This window comes from Eleginops maclovinus, chromosome 7, assembly GCF_036324505.1.
Source record: "Eleginops maclovinus isolate JMC-PN-2008 ecotype Puerto Natales chromosome 7, JC_Emac_rtc_rv5, whole genome shotgun sequence".
Lineage (NCBI taxonomy): Eukaryota > Metazoa > Chordata > Actinopteri > Perciformes > Eleginopidae > Eleginops > Eleginops maclovinus.
The window spans coordinates 13,296,154-13,320,585 of NC_086355.1; the positions used below are offsets into that span (position 1 = coordinate 13,296,154).

Consider the following 24,432-nt stretch of genomic DNA (forward strand, 5'->3'; position numbering starts at 1 on the left):
TTTATTCATTAAATCGGCTCAAATCACAAACTGTCAAATGATTAGGTGGGTGCACATGCTTGATCACACTCTGCATTGACGTAATACCTGCATAAGGGGTTGACATGATACAAACATCCAGTATCTTTGCTGCTCAGCATAAATGTCCAACCCTCAGAGATTTGGCATACAAATAGACGGAAGTGGGCAGAGGTTTTTGCAAGCAACAGATGGTTTGATGTGCTAAGGATGACAGCTCAGAGACATCCCAAAGCATGTCAAGCTGCTGGCTCATTTGAATTCCTGTTTTTGTCACCAGGAAGAACTCAAGAGTGTCGACCCATTCATTGTTCCATACAAGTTTGAGCTGATTGACGTGATTTCATGTTCTTTCATTAAGAATAACCCTCCTAGGTGTGCTGTCAGAGCATCACTGGGAGATCCTACTCCAGTGATGCTCTGACAGGTGACACACATCATCCTCCATGTGCAAATCCCACAGCACACTCCTCCCTGGGGAGTGAAGTGTTTTTTGACTTTTGTTCTGCCTATATAAACGGTCCAGTATTCTATAAAGACTACTGGATGAAGGCGCTTAACATGTTTTAATTTTTCTTTCACAATTATGTGAAAGAAAACTGCTGTTGAATGAATTTCAAAAGTTTCAAAAGTGTATTATCTGTGCCTAAAACATATATGCATGTATTCTCTGAGGTAAATGTATAGATGTACACACTGTAATGTAGATCCTTGTCAGAACAATGTATCAACATGGATTCATTGTTAAAAGAGGGAACTCGTTGATTGTACACATTTCTTTATTTAAAAACTAAATATGACTTTTATCTGAATCATAAGAAAAGGTATTGAGACTATCTACAGGTGTAATTATGGAAGTCGCAACTCAGATTAATAAAGTGATTGTAACAAACATATTTTAAGTGAGAAGGAAGATGAAAATGTCAAAAGGTGAAAAAAAATGAAACATGATATGAATGCTTGATATAAAGTCACACAGCATTTATGATTGAGACAAATTTCAAACATACTTTTTGCATTTTAACAATATTTCCTTCAACCACTGAAGGTCAACAGAGCTTTGTATGAGGGGAATTTAATAGCAGGACCAAGAAAAAAAGTCTAGCACAGATTGTGAAACATATAATAGCACAGGGTCGATGTGAGTTGCTGCATTATTTAGGGAGCTTGGTTGAGTTTACTCTCGTCTGCCTCGGCCGGTCTTCAGCCAGGACACAAACTCCTTGGCGGCCTGATCCTGCAGGTAGGAGCTCACGTCACTGGTGTAGGTGCCGTCTGCATGGCGTCTAAATATGCTCCTGCAGAGACACACACACAATAATATGAAACACACAAACTCTTATTATAAATGCGTTGTGTGATCCATTACCAGAGACATACAGAATTTTACGGTGTCAATAATTGAAGAAAAACTCCAGTAAGATCAAGTAAGAAGAGGGCACACTCACCCGTTCCTTTTTGAGTTCTTTAGCCACTGGACAAAGTCTTGTGCTCTTCTTGTCTCCAGATATTTACTGTAGTCGTTGGAAAAGGTTCCCTCCGAATGCCTCTTGATGTTTGGGAGCTCAATGGGTTCGGCCAGCATGGAGTTTTCAGCCAATAGCCTGGGAATTGTGAAGATTAATAAAGTTTAAGTTGAAAAGATATCATCTTCTTCACTACACATCCTATATATGTCAGTAGATTCAACCATTTGTCATGTCCTAGTGTCCCTGTTGTTTCTCTCTCTAGCAAAGTCCTCTGTAGGGAGCAAGACAAGCAGAAGTCTCACCACACCACAACTGTTTATCCATTGTTCTGAACCACCAATGATCACTTTTAAATATTTCGGAATAAGTATTATTTTTGTAAATGTGTATCTTCTTAATGCTGGTATCCCTGAATCCTTGAAATTGAATGATCAAAAGATTTTTAAAACACTATGTGCAAGTTTTGAAAAGAAAAATCATGTACTGTCTAATAAGCAAAGGGTGACAACATATTTTAAATAAAACCTATGAATATTAGAATCAAATACTGCATATGCAAAAACACTTGAAGGAAGGCAATAAGTTAATTAAACAAATAACTGAAGATAAAAAAAACGGTAAATCTCCAATGAAAATAAAATAACTGTTCCTGCTGGTTCTCTCATTAAGAATTAAAATTGACATAATGGTAAATGACATTTGGTCTATTTGCAATTGAAATCCTTTTTCTCTTATGTCAATGGCAGTATTCTCTGCCTGCCTTTCTTTCGAAATGCTTGGCTAACTGGAGCCATCTCAACCAAGAAATAAAGACAAAATATTCAGATGAATTAAACAGAAAAGTATCAGGAGGCATTAGATCCTGTTGTTAAATGTCATTGATAGCTATAAAATATATTGTAATATAATATATTTTGAAGCTCAGTTTCGTTCCAGCAAAGACACTCAGAGACCTTATTGTTCTTCTCATACGATATTTGATGGTGGATATTTTTAGGCCAATGTGAGTGAGACAAAGCTAAGAGCTGATCTTACATTGGGTTTCGGTCTGAGTCCTGGTCAGGCACCTGCCAGCTGCTTTGAATCATGATGAGGAGCAGGAATCCAGCCAAAGAGTGAATGCTTTTCATTGTTAGAGCTTCTGAAAAATGAGCAGATACAGACACTTCAATACAGCATAAAATAAATTGAACCTCACAGTTGGATGTTTAAAGATAAGGGTCACAATTCTCACCTGTGCTCCTTTCCGTGGAGTGTCTGAGAAGGATTGTAAAGTGCGTTGATGGTTGCTCTTCTTCTCTCTGAAGCTGTTTAATGGTCCCCTCTTGATCTGCTCAGTCTTATATAGTGGAGCTGAGGAGAGTTCTCCCAGGTGACTCCCCCCGTCACTGAGACCTCAGCAGATCCTCTGTTACTCTCAACCCATTAGTCAGCTTCCGTCTCAGTCCACTGAATGTATTTGACTTTGGGGTAAAAGCTGCTACTTCAGGTGTCACATCAAACATGACCTCTACCCTGACAAATACTGGCATCCAAATGTGTTCAAACTACTATTTCTATCTAAGTGTAGTGAATAAAAAATACTTTTGTTTTAATTAGACAGCAAAGCTTTATTTTTCAGGGAAACGGTCCTGTATTCTCTTCACATTTCTTGAATGTGATTGATCTTTAAAACCTCATGGAAAGATGTACAGGATTCAACTAAAACATGTTTGGTGTTGATTGAGAGAGACAATACACGCACAACTTCATTACTTTTATTTGTACTATATGTTCAATATAGTAAGATTGTGTGACTAAATCATGTGTTTGAGAAAAAAAACCACGAATGAAACTGTTATATAAAACAATGTTTATTGAACAGAAAATTACTGCACATTTAAACAAATACATTGTATGACATTATATTCACATACAAAAAAACTATTTTAATCATGAATGCATGCAATGACTTTAACAATGTTTATAATATTCAGAAAAAGGGTCCCTAAATCCACATAACACTAATGCTCATTTGTGTGAGCAATCAAACATCCATTGCACATAAAAAAACAAATGTACATAGTTTTACCTGACATTTCAGAATATCAATAGTTTCAAATAAAAAAGACCAACTAGAAATAAGAAAGTCTTGTAATATTTACCATAAATGCTGTCACATTTTTCACATTTATTTGGGCTTTACAAGGCATTTTTGCAGGAAGTGGCTCATGAGGTTGTATGTATGATGGTAAGCTGATCCTCTGAGTCCGTGGTTCTTGTCGGTGTACCACTGAAATGAACGGGAAAATCAGATGAGTGCAAATACTTTGTAAAATGGCTGTTATTTTTCATTAAATCAACACCATTAAGGCAACACTTCTCACTTCACTGAGCCAATATTTACCATCGCCTCAAAGTCCACTTCCTCCTCCACCAGAGCTTTGGAGATCTGTGCTGCCTGCTGGAAATGGACATTGTCTACAGGAAAGACAGTGCTTTCAATACGTGACTTAACACCAAACCTCAAGGCTAAAAGGGTCCATTTGTGCAAGGCTTTAGTGTGTACCCTGGAACACTGTTGAGAAATAGTGCTAACACATGCTCAGAAACTGGATAGAAGAGTATTTGGATGAAACGTACCATCTGCTGTGCCATGAACCAGAAGATAGTCTACTGTTTTGAAGTTTTTTGCTCTAGATGTCACGGTAGAATTCTGTAGAAATAATGAAAATGTTTTTATATACATACTGAAGCCAAGAAAAACATAGTGATTATGCTGACTCGTGTGAAATGTACTTCATAAGAGTCTGAATTCTCTGCAGGCGTCCCCATGTAGCGTTCAGTGTACACTGCATCTGCAAAAGAATATTCATTAATATGATTCAGAGTTTTAAATAGACATTTGAATCTTTAGAAGGGAACTCAACTAAATGTACAAATTGAAGTCTTGACTCTAGTGTCACTAGAGTGTGTGTTGGTTGGGGATTAAAAAGAAAAGAGGCTACGGTAACTAGCACTAGCAACACACATCCTAATCTCCAGTCAAACTGCTGGTGGTGGGGTTGCATTCTGGAGAACAAGTTTTGCTGAGGGAAGAGGTTTTATGGGATCAAAAGATATCTCTGGTGCTGCTCCATGATTTTTACTGTTTAAATGACGATATAGAAGTGTGATGCTTAATCAGTTGAGTACTCTGTGGTAAGGACTTGGAAAAAGGAGTATAGTGATTTGAAAATACACAAAATATACTTTATAAATGTACTGTAGAGCGTATGTACTATATGTACACCAACCATAATATTCCCACTTTGCCACGGGGGCAACTGCTATTCCACACTTGAAGAGTCCAGTTCCAGCACCCAAGGCCATCGAGGTGACGTAACCACCATAGGACTGAAGGTAAGAGTTGATTCACTTTAGTACATCCAAAGAACATTGATTTACAATACAGGTCAATACAAAATAAATAGAGCGACTTACCCAGCCCCATATTGCTATTCTCTCTTTGTCGATAAAACCCATGTCGATGAATTTCCTATAATACACAAATGATTTATTAGGTAACAAAAACAGTGGACTCCCAACAAATGAGATCACTTTACAGTGTATTTGAGATAACATGAGGTGATTGAGTGTTCAGTCACACTTTACCTCACAGCTGATATCTGGTCTTCCACTTCGTACGTCCCAAGACGTCTGTAGATTGCATGCATTATTTCGTCCCCTTGGTACCCACTTCCCCTTCCATCAAAGCTGGCGACGATGATGCCGTGTGAGCTGGAGAGGTACGTGCCCCAGTTCAGCTTGAAGCGATAGTCCACCCGCTGACTACAGGGCCCACCATACCTGCACAGGTCAGCATATATCATCAAATAAACTGTATGCTAGCAATTTTCTATTCATTATATTGGTATGGAGCATTTTCAGCATTTTACTTACACATCAATGAGAAGAGGATATTTTTTTGACTTCTTGAAATTTGGTGGTAACATCATTTGATACCAAAGATCTGTCAGCAGAAAAAAAGTTATGAGTTTAAAAAAGACAAACATATGTTTCAAATATAAAGTGTCCTATCCATCAAATGTCTTATAATATATACATGTTTATGCTTTTATCTATTTCTAGAATGTCCAACAGTATGAGCTAAATACAATGCTTATTCACCAATTATTAATCACTCTTAAAAAGTAAAACCTCATATATGTCTCACCACATGATAGATTTCGTATTTATTTGAAGTCCCCCTTCACCCAGACATTGTGCCTTTACTTGATTTGTCACTGTGCAGAATGATGTATGATCTGAGAGAGACACTAGAAGACTGTTCTTCCATTAATCTGCAGAAGGGAGAACATTTCCCTGTGCTCCCTTTAAATCTTATTTAACATGTGTTTGCACAAGTATGATTTTATGACATTACTTATGGTTTGCAAACCAATCGTGGTCCAATATGAAGCTCACGCAACCTTGACGAGGAAACTTGAAAGCTCCAGTGCAGACAAACTATGAATATATAGCGTATATGTTTTTCTATCTGTGGAAAAACCACACAAATGGAAATATTGAGTTTTGTCTCACCATATCCTGCAATTTTCAGCGTGCCATACTTCATTGTTGGCATTTGGAATTCTGACAGAATGTTTTCCAGTTCCTTATTCTCCTCAAGAACAGAGATCTCTGAAAAAAGATAGTTGAATGTCATTCTAAACATGACTGGAAAAAAAATCATGAATCTTCTTCTATAACTTAACTGTAAAATGATACAATTGCTTTAAGGAATACAACAACAACAACATGTTTACGGACCTACACCAGAGCCCCTGTTGTCCACAAGCGTGTACAGGGGCAACCCAGGTCCTGGTGAAGACAAAAATAGAAAATACACAAACAGATGATTATGCATCAAGTCATCTGTACGACTTTAGAAGTCTTAAATCACAGCTGCTGCCCACCACAAATAACTCAAACACATTGAGCGTGAATGAGTTATTGCTTAAGAGGAAATGTTGTTGGGTAACTGACCGTAGCAGTCCAGTCGGTAGAAAGAGGCATCAAAGCTGAAGTAAGCAGAGCTGTACTGACACCTGTCCTTATGCAGGCCGCATGTGAGACACTGAGGAGCAGAAGGGCTGCTTCCAATCAAAACCCTGATAAACAAACATCTCACGTCAGTCGTGTTATTCAGATCATGGCAGTCCATCATAACATTGTAATTGTTTATAGGATCCAAATTAGCTAATGTGTCTGCTATTCCTTAAATTCAAGAATAAATCCCACATATAGGAATAATTCCTTACTTGTTCAAGTCTCTCTTCACGGGTATTCCTTGGTACTGATTACTGACAAAATATCTGTCGAAAAACGTTGAAGTTAAAGTCAGATTTACATGTATTGAATTTATATCAATCTATGCAGTTTTGCCAAAAATGTATGGCATCATCCCTTACATGGCGTCTTTAGTTAATTTGGATATGAAGATGACTTCCCACTTCCCAGAGGTAATAGGTGTTGCTTTGCCCTTCACACAATGAGGAAATATGACACTCAACTCAGAAGACATGATTAAACTTACTGTGCAGTATATTTTGAAAGAGTATGCAATTGAAATAGACTTACATCTTTCACATAATGAATATGTTTGTAGCCTTGAGCGTCACTCATGACTTTATAGAAACTGATTTGATCATCAGCAAAGAAAAGTTGTAAGGGCACGTACTAAAAAAAAGGGTGATGTTAAGTAATCATAAACACCAAATCCATTTAATTCACAATTCATTTTGGTGGTTACTTTATGGAAACTTACATGGCCGACCCATCCTGTCTTGCTTGTTTGCTCAAATTTCTATAGAGAGCAGAGACATTTATTGCAGTTGATTATAATTTCCTCACATGACCCTGAAGTCAACACATTGGTTGTGATTCAGAAAAGCAGAGGAGTGACAGCTACCTGTTTTTCTTGCCAGCTGCTTCCATTAAAGTCATAGATTTGTACAACCACGTAATTCTGTTTTCTTGTGACCCACTGCACAGCAACGCGTTCGTCTGTAACCCAGGTCACTGAGCACAAGATGTGATCGCTGAGCAAAGGAAACAGAAAGTGACAAGGTGAGGTAGGCAATGAGGATATTGTATTTGCCTCTATTTTCAAGGCTGCTTAAGTGATGCTATGAACTGAAGATTGTACACACCCAGAAGATACAGAAACGGGGGCGACCACCTGTGTGCGTTGGGATGGATTTGTGGTATCAACCACAAACAGTTTCACCTTGGTAAGGGGAGAGCCAGCCTTGCAAAAAATACAATCAGATGTTAAATTCTTGATAAACATAACATGAGAGTGTCAGGAAGATAAGTTATGGAGCGTGTGAACAGAGAACTGCCTAAATATTGACATATCAGAATACTGCATGAAAAGCCCACCTTCGGGTATGGGAAAGCCACTGTTTCAGGATACTGTGCAGCCCCATACCATGAGAACTCAACTTTGTGAACATCTGTATCATTAAACTCTGCATAAGCCAAGAACTTTCCAGTTGATGACCACCATAATGCTGCATTTGATGCAAACACTTCCTCTGAAATAGTTTGGACAAAAAAAGAACATGTGTAAGCTTCCTCAATATAGAGACACATATTAAGGAAAGTGAAAGGAACTTACCCTCATATACCCAGTCAGGGACACCATTCAGGATCTCATTCTTTTTCCCATTGTTCGTGACTTGTACAACTTCAGCAGTGACGTTGGATTTGAAAAAAACATTGAAGTCTGACACGTAGGCCTGCAAAATATAGTTCATGTTTTTTTTTAATTACAAATAAAGTACATATCCATACTTATAGCTTTACTTTATCTAATACACTTTTCTTGTGGTAACCAGTGTTTTTTTTCTTCCCCATGTTGATTCACACACTAGGGCAGTCATGTGGAAACAGCTGTCATTTTGTTCATTTTAACTGAATGTAGAGGACAAAGAAAGCTACATGATGAGGTGTTGTACTTACATATTTGTTTCCTGTTGGGGCGAAGGCAAAGTACTGCACTATAGTTGGATGATTGACAGTTGTAACGAATGTCCTGGAAAGATATGGAAACCATTAAAGGCAATAATAAATTAAAACACTGCCTACAAGTATTGCTATGATGTATTTTTCCATAATGTAAGAGGAAATACTATCTCTCAATAAAACAACAACTTACGAACTCTCCCTGTTATAGATGGAGTAAGAGGCTGTGTATGAATGTCTCCATTTCTGTTGGAGTTCAAACAGACATTTACTATCAGGATATTTTTCCTTTATGAAGATTACATTTAAGGACCTTTTAAAAAGACAAGCGTATGTAAAAACTCGGGGGAACAAACTGGGTAACATTGATTTCAAGTTTCTCACCTTTGTGAAATTACTTTCAAAAGCGATGTATTTATAATCCCCCGACAACATGTAATCTATGGCCTCCACTTGGGTCTATAGTAAACACAAATTAGGAAACATTATTATAATATATGAATTATTATTTTGAATGAACAGTGTTAATTGTTACAAAATGTTTATATTTGAAAATCAAAGTTTATTACAAAGGTTGAATTGCTCAGATAAAGTGACAATGTATTTGTTTCAGCATTGTGGAGAAAGATATTCCCATCTCTTGTTTTATGCAGGTATTCCTTGTCTGCAGAAATAAAAGAAAAATAAATATGCTTGTGAGAGGTTTGTACACACAATAAACATGTATATTATCTTTTCCAAATAACAACCTAGTAAAACATGTGATTGATTGTTTATGATACCTGATATCCAATACAAATTGTAGGATTTCCACCTAATGGTGTCGTTGAAGTAATCGTCTAAGGAGAATGGCTTTTTGGCACCGTCAGATTCTGAAATGATGCAAACTCTGCATGAGGGCTCATGACAATAACAATTCAGGATTCCAGTTGTGGAGGAAGTGCTCAGATCTTGAATATTCAAATGTAACTTAAAAATAAAAGCCTGCATTTAAAACCTTACTTCAGCAAAAGTAAATGAGTATTAGCACCAAAATACTTAAAGCACCAAAAGTCAATCAACTATAAAATAAGACTTTAGTTACACCTGAAGTAAGTTCACAAGCTACCGTGCAGTATACAAAGTAATTAAAACTAGCTGCACTTTACAGCTTTGATAATACCTAATGAATAATGCATCAACAACTATAATCAAAACATATGATATTGGTCTGAAATGGGCCAATCTGCATAATGACAACGCATGGAATGCAGGACTTTTACTTGTAACAGAGCATTCCTTACACTCCGGTACTTCCACGTTTACTTAAGTACAAGATCTGAGTACTTCTCCCACCTTTGGTAAATTGTAGCCTACTGGATGTGCTTCTCACGAATGCAAACATCTAAAACGTTGATCTTGATGAAAAATGTAAACACCCATCTGTATTTGGACACGCGGTGGCGCTAGGACTTCCTGCAGGAGTGTAACACGCTGTCAATCTTCATTAGACTTCCTTATGAATGATATCCTTATCCGCAAGACTTTTCATATTTAAGTTTGTCAATGAAAGAATACAAACGGAAAACAAAGAAATGCACTCGTTTAGATGGCATAAACTCTCAATAACGGTAAAAAATCTGCTGGAAATGAACCAATCAACTGCACAACAATCTTAATACTTGATTTGGGAGTTATCGTTTCACAGCTGTTTTTGGTTAGCTTTCCAATAGGCTGCACAGACACGCCGAGAGGTAAAAAAGCATAGACAGGCCTGAGCATGAACTTACTGCTGAAATAAACTGCTGGAATCGTTATTAACGTGATGACGACAGCCGCCCCCACCACAGCCCACAGCATCTTGTTGCAGCCCTGTGAAGGTGACACGAAAGTTTCACAAACATCTGCTGCGGGAAATCTCACAAAACACGCTGACGCTGCAGGTTATCTTTTTTTAGTCCGTTAATCAGAGATGCTGCCTAGTGCCAACAATAAGTCCCCTGTGTCCATTTACCAATGTAATTTGCATGTTCTCACTATTTAAACTGATAAATCCATTACTGACCATGATGCAGAAGAAGTCGCCGCGAAGCTCTCAGTCTTTAATAATCCTTGAAGGTCGATGAAGTGAAGTTTAAAGTCAAAGGCAGCCAGGTCAACATACTCTCACAGCCTAACACCCGAAACAATGGCTTTACACTAAATATGGCAACATGAGAAAAAGTGAGCTTCGTCCTACTCCTCACACTTTCCGCTGCATTCCTGAGAGGAGTCCGACAGCAGACAGAGATGCCTCCCTGAAGTCTGCAGCCTGCACAACTTTCCAAGAGCGCACAACTTGCTGGTATTTAGGAAGTGGCTTTTTCACCGAGGGCGCAAGTCATTCCCTCAACAAATCTGAGAAAGCAGGAGTCGGCTAGAGCTGGAGATTTATTCCACTTGTGAAAACAACTAGCTATAAAAGAGTTGACAAGTGATGTGACTTTATAATTCAGCACATCTAATGAAAAAGTGAAAGTACAAGCCAGTGAGTGGACACACCTTTATTGATTGAAAATACATACTGACAAGCATTCCTTAGACAATCGCACAGGTATCTTTCTGTATGAGGAAACATAATTGACAAATGGTTCTAAAAATAGCCGCTGCTACTGGCTCAACAGTTGGATTACATGGAAAATCAGCAGCACCTGTTTATCTGCATGTATATGACAGGTGGGCTCTGAGGGGCTATCACAGGCTCAGTGGCTCCAATCTCATGAGAGCACGGGGTTTGAGAGAACATTTATTTTTTCATTTTGCATCAGTGATGAAATGAACACAGATTTTGTAATTGCTTGCTCCTGCAATTATTTCAACATATAATAACCGTACAACACCAATGAAACATTTGTATTTTGACAATCTTACATAACTATGAGTAAGCCTTTTTCCAATAAAATAATAAAAAGATTACTTTGCAGCACATGCGTACACCCCCCAGTATTAGTTAACAGAAACTTCAGGAAACATTGCATTTACCAGTGTGAAGGGTACAGCAATTTATACTGTCCAATTTTAAGATAAGACACAGTAGAAAACAATGCTTTTGTGAGTATTACCGACTGTATGCAGTTGTGATTTAGTCAGTTTCTTCTTCATCTGAGCTTTGTTCCAACTGCGCATGTTCAATGTAGTTGAAGGCAGGAAACTTAATTTTGAGGTCACTCCAACTGGTGCATTTGGGTTTCTTCTTACCGTTGAACGTCACCACAAAGTTTTTCACATGAAGGCAGGGGCAATCGATTCCCCGGTAGAGCATCATGGAACCCCATCTCTACAACAGAAAGGGGATGATATAATATAATACAGCATGTATTCTATCCTATTCTTACATGGTTTTTACATCTGTTCAAAATGCCATATGTGCCCTCAGCTGACATAGAATTTGGGAGACAAATGCCCACCACAGAACATGTGGCAGTCCAGGCCTTGAATACAAAGGTATGGAATCATCTGGTTGTAGTTAATATCTTATGGGATTCTGACTCATTTCTCCCCCACTTTCTTAGTGCAGATGAATGGTCTCATTTCCCAATTTCAACTTATTCAGTTTAAAAGACAGTTGTGGAGCAATAACAAAACTGGTCCCTGTAAGTGTAGCCTGCAGAATTGAGACGGTAGCTTGATATTACAGTAAGTGACAAGAAAGTAAAGAAGTGTTTCCCAAAATGTACAAAAAACCCTGAATACACGTACCTGTCCACAGTCTTTGCATGCTATGTAGTAATTGGTCTCATAATCTAAATGCCGCTCCTCAAGAGTAGAGTTTTCTCTCTTGATGAAAAGTTTTCTAAAAAAAAAAGAATTGTATTTAATATGATTTTGGATACATTTGATATGCAGGCATGGTAAAATTCATCATCAGAACTTCCAACTGTGGCATATAGTTTTTTACATCATAGAATAATGTAAAAGTCGATTTTGAATTTTAATCGGTACCTGAACTCTGATGAGACATTGACTCTGTGCATGTTTTCGATGAGCTCGATGTCCTTGCCAGTGCAGACATGCTTGCTGCAGCTTCGGCAGCTAAACTTGACATCACCCTTCTCAGTCTGCATTTGCTGTTGCTGCTTCTTTTTCATTCGAATCCTCCCCTCCATGATAGCCTGCATCTGAAACTCGAGTATCTGAGGAAAGGAAAAAAAACGTCACAGAGAGTGAGTTTTATGTCAGCAGCACCTATGGAAAGTGCATATGTGGTGTTGTTGTCACACCTCTAAACACCATCATCCAATACATTTTTCTTGTGCCAGATTTAAAATAAGTCCTTTAAGTTTTTCTCAGCTATTGCCTTCACAAGAATGGAAATAAAGATGGACAACCTGTTGGCATACCAAAGGCAGGAAACAGTTTTAAGTGGACGTACCCTTCTGTCATACTCCTCTTGTTTTAAGGTTCTGATTTTGTCAATGGCTTTGTTCATCATGGTGATGCGGTACTCATTGACACACTCCTTCTCGGTCACTCCGGAGTTCTTTACATCGACCAGAGTGTAGCTGCTGTCCTCAGCCCTTCCTCTTCCCCGAGCCTGCAAAATGTTATGATAAAGTCAATGGTTAGCAACGATATAAGTGATAATCTGTAACACACACCACAGGTCATAATTCATTTGACCACTAAAGTCACTGACCTGAATCATAGCAATCTCATTGGTCACGAGGCCGTATCGGATAACAAAATTGCACGCTGCAATGTCCAAACCCTCCTCGGCCACTGTGGTGGCAATCAGCAAGTTGACTTCACCATCACGAAATTTGGTCAACACATCCCTTTGCTCTGCCTAATTAACACACATTTGTATTTAGAGGGTTACTGTGCGTATGGTATGAATTAGATTTAAAGTGTGAAGACACAAATGTGCTTCATTTTGTGTAATGTGCACTTACAGAAGTCATTGGTTTTACAACACTCTGGTCTCCTGCTCCGATCACATGGTAGGCTTTCACTCCAACATCTGCAAACTTGGGGTTTTCCTTAATCCATTGGCTTAGAGCAATAGCACTGCGTCGGGTTTTGGTGAAAATGATGCCCCTGGCCTTTTCTCTGCTACTGAACTCATGCAGAATTTTACTTCGTAGTTTGGACAGGCTGTCATTTTCAAACTCTGGTTTCTCTGCGAGCCGCTGCAGCTCTTCCTTCTTCCCTGCAAGACAGATTTTATATAACAGTGGTTAATTCTTTGCATTATTCTAGAGGTTAAGGGACATTTTTTTTCTATCTCTTTTTCTTTAAGACTTTTTCGGGCAACTGGTGCCTTTATTGTACAAACAGAATTCAAACAGGAAGACATAGGGGAGGGGATGCTAAGCTAAGCCCACAAGCACTGAGCTTTATATTGTATTTCCAAATATGAGTAAACCCATAATTCGAATCTATCTCTTAGCAAGAAAACATTATTATTAATATCTAGAATCATTAAATAATGTTTTAAAATGCTCCAGGACATACAGTATGACTATTGAAACAAAAAGTCAAAACAATACCTTCAAACAAATCAAAGAGGAACCGCTCGGTGACTGTAATTATTATGGCTTGCTCATCGTCCGGGGATTTTTTTTTCTTTTTCTCTTCCTCGTGGTATTCATTCAGGAAATTCAAGGCATCCCGCATGCGAATGGTGTTGCAGAGATTCAGGCCCTCGCTGTACTGTTTGAGGTGCTCTGCGCAAACCCGCACTTTCCGATTTTCGTCCGTTGCAGCTAAAATGGGTTGAGACAAGTTTTTAGATCCGAGAAGCCAGGTAGTTTGCTCTCAAGAAGTGAAGTTGGTCAAAGGATTTTTATAAAAGCTTAACAGATTTTGCTCACCTATGCGCTCTTTTTGAACAACCCACTGTTCATAAGTCTGAGAGCCAAGGTCAGAGGTCGGATTCAGCTCGGCATGGGTATGAATGTCATTCATGATGTTCTTGATGACATCACCAAAGGGATCCTGGAAGGGTACAAACATAAAACAATGTTAATGCTAATCCTCACAGAGACACCTTATCAAAAAGCTACCGTTAGGGCAAAGAAAACTACCTCTTTTCTGTCTTCAACAGTCTTAATGCTCTTCCTTGGTTCCCTTTTGAATTGCCCAAGGTCAGTTGTCATGATTTTGTAGGCATCCAAGTTTGCACAAATCTATCAAAAAAGAGACACACATATATGCATTGTTGGAACTAATCAAAATCTTACATTGATGCATGCTATTTTTACTGAATCTCTGCATGTCAAGGGCAAAGTTGAATCCAGGGTGTTTTCAATTTTGGACTTTTGTAGCAGCAACAAACGTTATGGGTGGTGTGAGTGAAGGCGTAGAGGGGAACATTTGAAACAGCTTGGCTGGATGAACAGGCGATGACTAATGTAGCGAAACTCTGCTAGGATTAAGATGAACAAAAGATTGAAACTAAAAGGAAATTATGTTATTTGTAATGTGCACACAGCAGTAAAATGTAGTCAAATGATCAATGCCAATCATCCAAATAGTGATTAGACAGAGTGTCCGTAGAGATTTTTGAGGCCACTGTATCTGCCATTATTATAGTAGATGCATAAGATTGTAATTTGTAGCTTATATTTTGTACACATTAGCTAATGTCGTCTTTGCTTCTGTCTGCAGGAATCTGAGTATGGTAGTTACGCGCAGTATGTGGTCCTCAGCTTTCTCCATTTTCGTGGCTCCCCCGACCCCTGGTGAGGCAGTTAGGCCCAGAATCTGAGGGAGGGGCTTGGTCTTCTTTTGCTCTTTCTTTAGCAGTAAGTTCTTGTGCTTCTGCTTCAGGTATCGCATCATTATGTGGTTGTACACTCCTCCTTTCTGAGTGTGGTGACACTCATCGATCACAATCAGTGTCAGATCTACAAGGAGAGAAGACGTGACAACCAAACATTTAATTACCGTATTGTACAGTATTGAATAAAAAAATAGTCTACTTGGACTAGTTGGACATTTGAGTAACAGTTATCATAATAAGCATATTCATTCTTATTAGTTATGGTTTTGTGACTTTGTCCACCAAATTCATATCAGTTCATCTTTGTGTCCGGTGGATGTTTGTGCCACATTTGAAGGAATTCCCTACACTGCTTGAGATATCACAGTCACAAGAATGGGACAGATGTGATGTCATGGGAAAATGCAGAGCGAATAAAAGCAACGTGGACAATAACAAGAACAAAAGTAATTGGTGAGTGAGTGAGTGAGTGAGTGAGTGAGTGTTTTAAGAAGTCTTTTGGTAAGAATAATGTTAGGCAAGATTACTGCTTTCTTACCAATAATATTTACATTTCTCCATCTCTCTGTCTTACATTACTGTCCTGGGACTATAATTTTGTAAAACAAGCAATTCTTTTTATGTCTTTTGTTTGTGTTACTCAAATAAATAGAGATTAATTTTAATCACAGATTATAACCTCTTTCTGTCAGAGAGTTCTTAACACACAAACCAACACTTTTGCTCAGGAACCTGGCGCTGCAGTTTCAGCCATACAATGAACATTTTAAAAATAGCTTTAACTCGTTTCTTATTTTTGTATTTTTTACTGAAGTGTGAGAGAGGTGAATTATATTCAATCACACAAACAGTACAAGTATAACCAGATAGATACAAATGTGTCCCCAGAGGAAAAGAGTATGGAGGAGTGGCAGCTTGATGTACTGTGGGTGATAGAAGCTCTCATGTGAATTTGATCAGCCACACACTGATGGCTTGAACAGACGTGTGGCCTGGAAGGCAGGAGATTGGAAAAAAAAAAAAAAAAGGACATGCTCTCAGGCGTTTCAACAAACAGCATATGTTCCACTGAGGTGGCTATTCCACCTTGGACTGGTGAATGCCAACAAGAGTGAACAGCAGAGCCAGAAGACTTTGACAAGATCCTGTCAGGTATCGTCAGGGGAGATGTTATAAATCCTCCGGGTGGCTTTCTATTCCAAAACCTGTCAAAATCTGTTGAGCCTTAAACCACAGACACTACTAAATGTTTTAGAAAGCCCCTCAAAAAAGTAGAGTTGTTGTGACCTTATTTCCATTTTTAAATGCTCACATTTTTGACTGGTAGTCAAGTTTACTAAAACCGAAATAGATTATTGAGCCAAGGAAAAGTAATTAACATTCTTGTGTTAGAGGAGCTTTTGTAAAACCCTAATGCAAAATCATACCACTCAAGTCCACCCCTTCGTCCTCTCCTGTGTTAGCCCTCTCCAGGTAATTCTCAAGGATCTGGGCAGTGCAAACGATGACGTCATTATCCTTCACGATCTCTGTGAAAGAGATTTTGAGCTGGGAGTCTCCGCTGACTCTCTCCACTTTATACTCGTTCCTCAAAAATGGCTGGAACTCTGCAGAAAAATGCTGCTCAACAAGAGGAACCTGCAGGACACCAGAGCAGAGCACATTTAACTGTATGACGTCATGCTACAAAGCTAAGAAATAACTAATAGAAATAAAACAATAAAAGAAAACAAGAAATATCTGTATTTATAAAATGTTCCTGGGGATTAAGGGTGTGTTTGTTTTAATCAAAATAACTGCTGTTATGACTTTGTTGCCAACACAAGTTCTGGTATGATTGGGAAGAGTATGTTGTCTAAGGATCAGAGTGAGACGCTCCCTTTCTGCTAAGACACGCCTGGGTAAGTTTCATTTAGTTCTTCACAGAATGAAACACTATGATCAGTTTCTTTAACATACAGACTCTGATTCTCAAGCTGTTTACTAAATAGTTTTATATCTGGAAAAGCTTTAATCCAAAAAGGATTAGCTGTTGATTCACTCCAATGCAGAGCAAATCATATGCATGCCAAGTAGTAACAAAGTGCAGGGGAATATCTAACCCTTACATAGTGTATAGTGCATACTGTATAGAATGTAATTTGTGGTGAGCTAACCGAAAAGTGCAAATTGACTGAAAGACAGAATGTTTTCTTTGGATTTAAAAAAAGGACATAAGTAGGTCAACATTACAGTGATTAGCAATGAGTCAGGTATACAAGACTTGGGTTGCTGTACCTTGTTAACCAGGACTATAACTTTCCCTGAACGCCCCTCTTCCCTCCTTTGGTCCAGATGTTTTTTGGTAACATAAACGGCAACTCTGGTTTTACCACTTCCTGTCGGGAGGCATATGATGATGTTTTTCCCCACCAAGGCAGGTCTAGCCACATCCAGCTGATAATCTCGAAGAACTATATCATCTTTTCTTGGTCCTCCGGCTGCTTCTACAGGGTCTGTATTTCAGAGCAGAGGGTCAGACAGACGAAACCTTCTAGTCTATGTCAGCAACCCACAATTACAGGCATTACCAGCAGGAAGCGACTGCGCTAGTCATTGTTCGTGGTTTTAGTCCTGTGGTTAAACGTTTTCTTAAAGCAGCTATTAAAAATGCCAACCAAACGATATGCATACGCAATGAATTCATGGAATATGTTCTAAATTTAAACCATAAGCACTGAGCCTTCTAACTGTTCACGTTCATTGGTAAACCAACTGATTTTAAGCCGAAATTAACACTCATAACACTTTACAACATGAGAAAAAGTACTACTGTAAGTGGTACATATAAAATCATGTCTAAGGTAATAAATAAACACTGTAAAGTATAAATCATGTTAGTTTGTGTGTCCTAAAAGCAGGCCATCAATGTCATTGTTCAAGTAGAATAAATACATTAAAAACATCTGGCCTTTTAAAACATCATAACCTATCTAAAGCTGTAAGCCACAGCTAAAGGGCAATATGACACAATTTAACCGCCTAAACTAAAAAAAACAGACAAAGTACTTCCGTGCACCAGCATACATCTGCATGTATTTATTAACATCTTAGATTTTCTTGAGCTGCGTGGACTGTATCGTTTCATCACCTGTAATTTGGGCAATGTTTTTTCCTGTTCCTCTGGCCTAGCGTGGCAGCATTTTTTCTCATTTTCTTGAGTGCAAGGACAGTAGACTTGCTATGATCCACTTCAGTCAGACTTTAAGTCGCTGGCAGGCTATGAGTCATTTTCTCTGTCTAGGCAGTGGATAAAATATGACTAAGGCACCATGTACCTGTAACCCCCTCTTTGCTCCTTTCAGCTCCAGATTCTACATTTCTCCCTAGTTGTGAGTTGAAACTCCAAGAAATTGTTTTCCCTTCATTGCAGACAGCTTTTAATTTCCCTTGTCAGACTTGGTATGCCAGAGGTTAAAGTGCTATTTCAAGCTACTTCCTGGGAGTAACTAAGCATCTGTGCCGATGGCAAGGTAGAGCTTTAACAACAAAAGGAAGTAAACAGTGGCCTGTGTGGCCCCCTGACTTTCACCAACATATCCCAGACGCTAAACTCATTAGAGATGAAAGTCAACAACCAGCTATGTCTAAAACCATTGCAATAAGAACAGAAAACCCGCAGGCCTATTTTTTCAGTTTGATTTAGTGCAGTAGTATTAATTTTAGAAGAGGTACAAAAAAAAAGGCTCAACATGCAAGTGGTTTCACAATCTTACAAGTAATCCTTTCTGTTTAAACCTGACACAGTCATGCTATTGAGACAAACTGTACTATTATCTCAAGTTTAGAAAGTGAAATACACTTCCTCCTTTTTTCATATCTTCTAAATATATCCAGAGGTTCATTAGTGTACATTCCTCTTCTTTTGTGTCACTACATTGCCTTGATTATTCTGAAGGCAACCGTATGTTATGTAAACACTAACAGAGAGTCGGAAAGGCACATAAATGAAACCCTTCCTTTACATTATTTTACAATGCGGCAATATAGTTAGCATATGGTTTTCATTTTGAAATGCTGGCTATGCTCTGTCCTCTTGGACCTCTCTGTTGTTCATATGGTACACACATGGAACATATTCTTTGGTGTTGAGCAGGCAGAATTGTTCCACTTGCAGCATGTTCAAAACACACTCCTTCTAACCGTCTTATACACATTTAGCGTACATTTATCTGGCTCTGGGTTTATGTTTACTGTAGTTTATTCTGGACCATAACTTACTTTGTAATTACTGTCATTAAAACAAAACATCAACAGTATCAAATAAGAGCGAGTGGGGGTAAATCAGTCTCACCTGATTGTGAGGGCTCAATGCTGTCTGGCAGTTGTCGGGATTCAGCGCTCACCCCTTGGTACAGATCTGAAAATATATCAATGAAAGTAAAACAAATCATATTCAACAAATGCAGTTCTTCAACTCTGCTGGATGTTTCTTTGTTTCAGCAAAAACACTTTTTTTATAGTTTCATCTAAAAACGTGGCACATGTATCTACATATGCAGGGTAAGTGAGAAAATATATGCTTGGTGACTTAACCATAAAACCTTCTAGACATGATTAATTTCCAAATTCGGTTAACTGGCTGAACATGTTTCAATATGTAGGCTACTAAATCAGGACTGCTGTCGGCTGTTATCACTGTTATCATATCTAAATATATATATTTTTTCACTTTGTTGAAAAGAAGAGCTTGTGAGACCTGCTTCTTCGGGACACTCGTTGGTAGTGCTGATGACCATAAACTCGGGGCTATCACCGCTTCCAGCTGCTGCTTCACATTGCATAGGTTCATCTTTCAGCGAAGGCAGTTTCCCAACTGAGGTTAATGAAAAAAATAAATAAAGCACACGTTGGTAGTACTATAATAAATCATTGATCATTTCTATTTCACAAAATGACATAATGAAATTCCCTGAAATTATTGTGTTTTCCTGTCACCTGTCTTTTTATCGTCAGATGAGCCTCCAGTGAGTTCGTACAGGTGTTTGTGTTCAGTTACACGCAGAATTTCAAGAAAAGGAGAAAACCATCCAGGTCGACATCTCACGATACTTCTCAGAAGCTCACGGGCTCCACTGATGTTCCCCACGTTTGCTGTTCTAGTTTTAATCTGTAACATATCACAATAACAGAAGTAGACTGGTTATGCAATCAGATTGCAGTGTAGGGTTAGCGGAGGAAATGAGTGTATTCGTCTGCCATCTTGTGGTAAATCACCGCAAATACATCTGATTATTTTTTTAAGAGCTGGAAAAACAATACAAACATTTTCCTAATCATGTATTGAACATTATTACTACACATGTACAGTGAATGTATATTGTAAGGAATTTATTATTATTTTAGATCAAGAAAATATGATGTTAATCAATCAACCAATCAATCTATCAATCCCAAAAGGGCATTTATCAGAACTAAATGTGACATCTCATCTTCACAACTTACTTTCTCTAAGTCATCCTGGGTGATTAGTTTTTCAGCGAAACATCGGAGGCTCACATCTTCAGTCTTCATGCTCACAAGGCTGGGAGAGAGTACTTCAATAAGCTTGACACAGTAATCATTGTCTGCTTCTGCTGCTGGATCAATGGTGTTGTCAGTCTGGATGTACAGCGCTGCAGATTCACAATCCGAGTGTATCAAAGCGTCCACAAATGCTTGGAACCAACCTTTGGCGTGAGGCCTCTTTAAGACTGCGGTAATAAGGTGATCCGCAGCCGCTAAATCTCCGTCGGTCCTGGCCTTTTGTCTGATCTGATCCTTTTGGTCGTTTTCGATTATATGTAAATGATCTAGAACCCGGTCCACCACAATGAGCTGTCGCAACCTGTTCCTATAGTCTTCAATAAGACGCTCCTTTCCCTCTTCACTATCTGAAGCCATTGCGACTCACCTGACCGAGAGCCCGGGCGCAGAATAGGCTACAGGATGGCTACAGCTAAATTAAAAATACTGGCAGTCACAATGTTGATTCACTGTATCAAGGAAAACGAAACCATTTCACTTTCGTTTCTCCTAAAGTCCTAGTTATTAATCTAGCCACTGGGGGACAGTATTGAACCATAATACAGTAGGTCTGTCCACTAAAACCTGCACACATTTTTATGCATCTTGGAGGCATTTACAGCCATTTCCCACTCATGTTTCTCATAATTAACAGACTTTTAAAGACGTCTCAGCTGTTAATAGGGCTTTGCATTTGTGCACAATAGAATGTCAGGAAGTATGTGGCATTTCTAACTATTTATGCATTTATTTATTAAATGGTGCATTTGGTCCTCCTACACAGGTGTTTTCAATTATGGCTGATTGAAAAAGGTTTAATTAACTTCTCCCTCGATCAAGTTGCATGTGCCAAGGCCGGAAAACTTTTGTACCATTGGTACATTGACCACGAGGCGACCTCATGTTGACTTCTGTGTGTTTACTCATCAAAAGTTGTATGTTGATGTTGAGGTTGATGTTAAAGATGACTAGTCACCCTGTTAAAACTTTTTATACATTGTGTCAATATTTAAGTAACTTTAAAGTAAGGTTACTTATTTGACCTAAAAATGTTTCCTTATAAAGACAAATCCAGTGACACAGCTATGTGTGCTTTGTTTTATTGCTCCCACAGCTTAAAAACAAACATATGTAGTCCTGTTTTTCTAAAGAGTTTCTCATATAATTTACTCAGTTAAAAAAAATACTCTGCAATGCGATGCATTTATCTTCTAACAATTGTCTAACAACAATTCAACATTAACATACATTGCCACCAAAAAAAATACAAGGATCGATTCGATATGCTTCGTCTATGTTATTGTTAGTTATACATGAAGATGCTGACTTTGCATTTTGATTGGTTGTATAGGCACAAAACCTTCTCTGGGGCCTGCTTATGCACAAGTACTAACTTTCCAGCTGTCCCCGTCCAACCAGTACCCCAACACACCAAACATGTGCATCCTAAGAAGAGACAATTGTGCTGACATCATTTTCTTATTGTAATGTGCTACTTTGGGCTCATAAGCAGTGCAAAACAGTAAATATATAAATATAAAACACATGCACTGCCATGTAGAAATACCTACACCATACTTGTTTGTCTGAGGCAGCAGAACAGCAAAAACACTTCAAGCTGCATGTAGGGGGCATTCTGTTGGCTTGACGTTGTGCAGTAGGTGCACATCAGTGACCGCAGTAATAATGCACATTGTTTAAAGAAGAAAAACACAGTATATTTTATACTGTACTGTATATTGCAGTGCAATTTTCCATAACCCCTGAGTCACACTTCAGAGATGGGCCTACAATGACTAAGAAAACTGTTGTCACACCTTTGTAATAATGATGCGCTTCACTAATAGCTGCAGAAAATAGTATGTATAGTCTGTAAATGTATAGCATACAGGCTAGACACTCTAATGGGCTCTAACAAGATCTGTTTCAGTATTGACTATTGCTGGTGTAAACATGGCCTGTATCCCAGAAATTCAACCTTTGCGTTTCAACCTATGGCCTGCACTAGATTCAGATTCAGATGCTAAGCAACGTTTTCAGAAAAGTCCCCCTCTCATAATTAGTTTTTTCAGATCGACACATATAATGGAAATGAGTACAGTAGCTAGTGCAGGGCCCTAGCTTTGGATCACACTGCTTCCAAGTCTCAGGTTGGAGTTGCAGTCTGCCTCGACACACTGGTTGGGGAGCTAAGCTTATCACAGCTTTGCAGCTGACAACAGGAAGACACCCGAAGTATGTGATACCTTGGGCTGAACATTGAGACCCTAGTCTTGTGTGAGGTAGGTCAGTCAGCTTTGCTTATTTAGCAAGTTATGATTTGGGAAGGGACACATCTCTCTGATTCTCAAGGTTGTCCATTTCCTGGGGTCCAGTGGAACCCGAATTGTAAGTGCAATGTGTGCTTTTATTAAGCCCGACTATGGCCTTGTGGCCCACTTAGCCCAGCCCTGTGTGACCAGTAATGTGTCGGGGGATAAAATGAAAAGTCACGTGCTACAGAATCCATTAGAGCCCATTAGAGTGCAACGCTCCAGTGACACAGGATGTTGATATGCTGTTGCAGTGCTAGTTCTAGCACAACCAGGTAGTGCTCTTTAATCAGTTTACGTGCAGATGAAGTTGAAAATATTTACGAAGCTGTAAACTTAATAAATAGCACATTTCTGTCCTCTTATTGGACCACTCTGTGTGGTTGAATAGGTTCATCTTAGATGGTTGGGCATTGAGATGTACATTTTGTGTGTGATGATGCTTAAAAGAGTCCATCAGAGGGATTCAGTGTTTATAGAGCTGTCGTTACAATATGTAACCATTGTTATTAGACTGATAACAGTTAACCCACTGTTAACTGTAGCAAACGTTTTTTTTTTATCCACATGCATAATGAAGGAAAAAAAACATCCTACCAGGCCTACTAATACCAAGCCATTGCAAATGAACAATACAGATGTCTGTGCCAGCATGCTGATAAAAAGCTGCTACTTAAAAAAGTAATAACAGCTTAACAACCCAGGTATAAGGTATAAGTGCCTCTGGAAGATTATGGCCTTGGAAACTCTGAGTCTGAGACAGGTCTTTGGAGGCCAGTGGTGTGAAGGTTGGAGTCGGAAGGGGCTGCTGAAGAGGAGGAGATTGAAGAGGTTTCAGTTGGAAGAAGCATCAGTGCTGACTGTTGATGCCCTGTGATCTGTTGTTGTTGTTGAGTCTCTGTATGTCTTTGTACAAGCGATGCTGTAAGGCTGCCCTCAATGGGTGCATTCACGTTGGCCAAGCTCGACAGAGAGTCTTTGGATTCCTGAACGGCCCTCTCCAGTTCCTGGTTGGGACCCTAAGAAGAAAATTGGCAGAATATATCATTTAGTTGCCTGCATTAGGTTTATCCAAAATGTGTGTGATGTAAAACTGAATCATGTAACATATTGTATTGATACATTTTTTTTCTACTTGGTTCCCTATTTGTAGTTGTACAAAAAGGTTCAGAATTGGATCAGAATAGTCAAATACAACTGTATAAATTCCACAAAAAATATATTATTGTAATATCAAAAAAACCCTACTAAATAAGAATTCAAATGAAGTTCAACTATTTCAAAAATCTACATGTCCAGCAGAGCAGTCAGAATATCAGATTTTTAGTACCTGGTTATTGTTACCAAAATAATTCTC

The 24,432-nt window shown here is 38.7% G+C and overlaps 4 protein-coding genes across 4 annotated transcripts in view; all 4 read right to left on the reverse strand.

Moving 5' to 3' along the window:
• Positions 1–850: 850 nt before the first annotated feature.
• Positions 851–2,783, reverse strand: gcgb (glucagon b). The gene is made up of 4 exons (XM_063888265.1): positions 2,722–2,783; positions 2,523–2,628; positions 1,467–1,622; positions 851–1,316 (listed from the first exon to the last, which is right to left on the reverse strand). Exons 2-4 carry the CDS (start codon positions 2,615–2,617, stop codon positions 1,196–1,198), a joined length of 372 nt encoding a protein of 123 aa, XP_063744335.1. The 5' UTR covers positions 2,618–2,628; positions 2,722–2,783; the 3' UTR covers positions 851–1,195.
• A 539-nt stretch (positions 2,784–3,322) lies between these two features.
• On the reverse strand, positions 3,323–10,938 carry fap (fibroblast activation protein, alpha). Its single transcript, XM_063887606.1, has 26 exons — positions 10,522–10,938; positions 10,247–10,328; positions 9,260–9,349; positions 9,047–9,141; positions 8,862–8,936; positions 8,671–8,723; positions 8,475–8,547; positions 8,131–8,251; positions 7,893–8,047; positions 7,661–7,758; positions 7,420–7,549; positions 7,276–7,314; positions 7,089–7,187; positions 6,920–6,990; positions 6,770–6,823; positions 6,495–6,619; positions 6,279–6,329; positions 6,051–6,149; positions 5,409–5,478; positions 5,121–5,315; positions 4,950–5,004; positions 4,763–4,862; positions 4,266–4,324; positions 4,110–4,182; positions 3,874–3,947; positions 3,323–3,759 (listed from the first exon to the last, which is right to left on the reverse strand). Exons 1-26 carry the CDS (start codon positions 10,522–10,524, stop codon positions 3,658–3,660), a joined length of 2,241 nt encoding a protein of 746 aa, XP_063743676.1. The 5' UTR covers positions 10,525–10,938; the 3' UTR covers positions 3,323–3,657.
• Positions 10,939–10,984: 46 nt separating this feature from the next.
• On the reverse strand, positions 10,985–21,224 carry ifih1 (interferon induced with helicase C domain 1). The gene is made up of 16 exons (XM_063887605.1): positions 20,704–21,224; positions 20,197–20,368; positions 19,958–20,074; positions 19,553–19,618; positions 17,497–17,714; positions 16,647–16,857; positions 15,126–15,343; positions 14,522–14,623; positions 14,309–14,432; positions 13,985–14,200; positions 13,388–13,644; positions 13,132–13,281; positions 12,868–13,029; positions 12,438–12,628; positions 12,195–12,288; positions 10,985–11,772 (listed from the first exon to the last, which is right to left on the reverse strand). Exons 1-16 carry the CDS (start codon positions 21,139–21,141, stop codon positions 11,578–11,580), a joined length of 2,931 nt encoding a protein of 976 aa, XP_063743675.1. The 5' UTR covers positions 21,142–21,224; the 3' UTR covers positions 10,985–11,577.
• Positions 21,225–21,876: 652 nt separating this feature from the next.
• LOC134866861 (potassium voltage-gated channel subfamily H member 7-like) overlaps positions 21,877–24,432 on the reverse strand; it is a 33,563-nt gene continuing 31,007 nt past the window's right edge. Inside the window, 1 exon segment of the mRNA XM_063887043.1 lies at positions 21,877–24,094. Within this exon segment, the coding sequence (XP_063743113.1) occupies positions 23,807–24,094 (288 nt within the window). The 3' untranslated portion in view covers positions 21,877–23,806.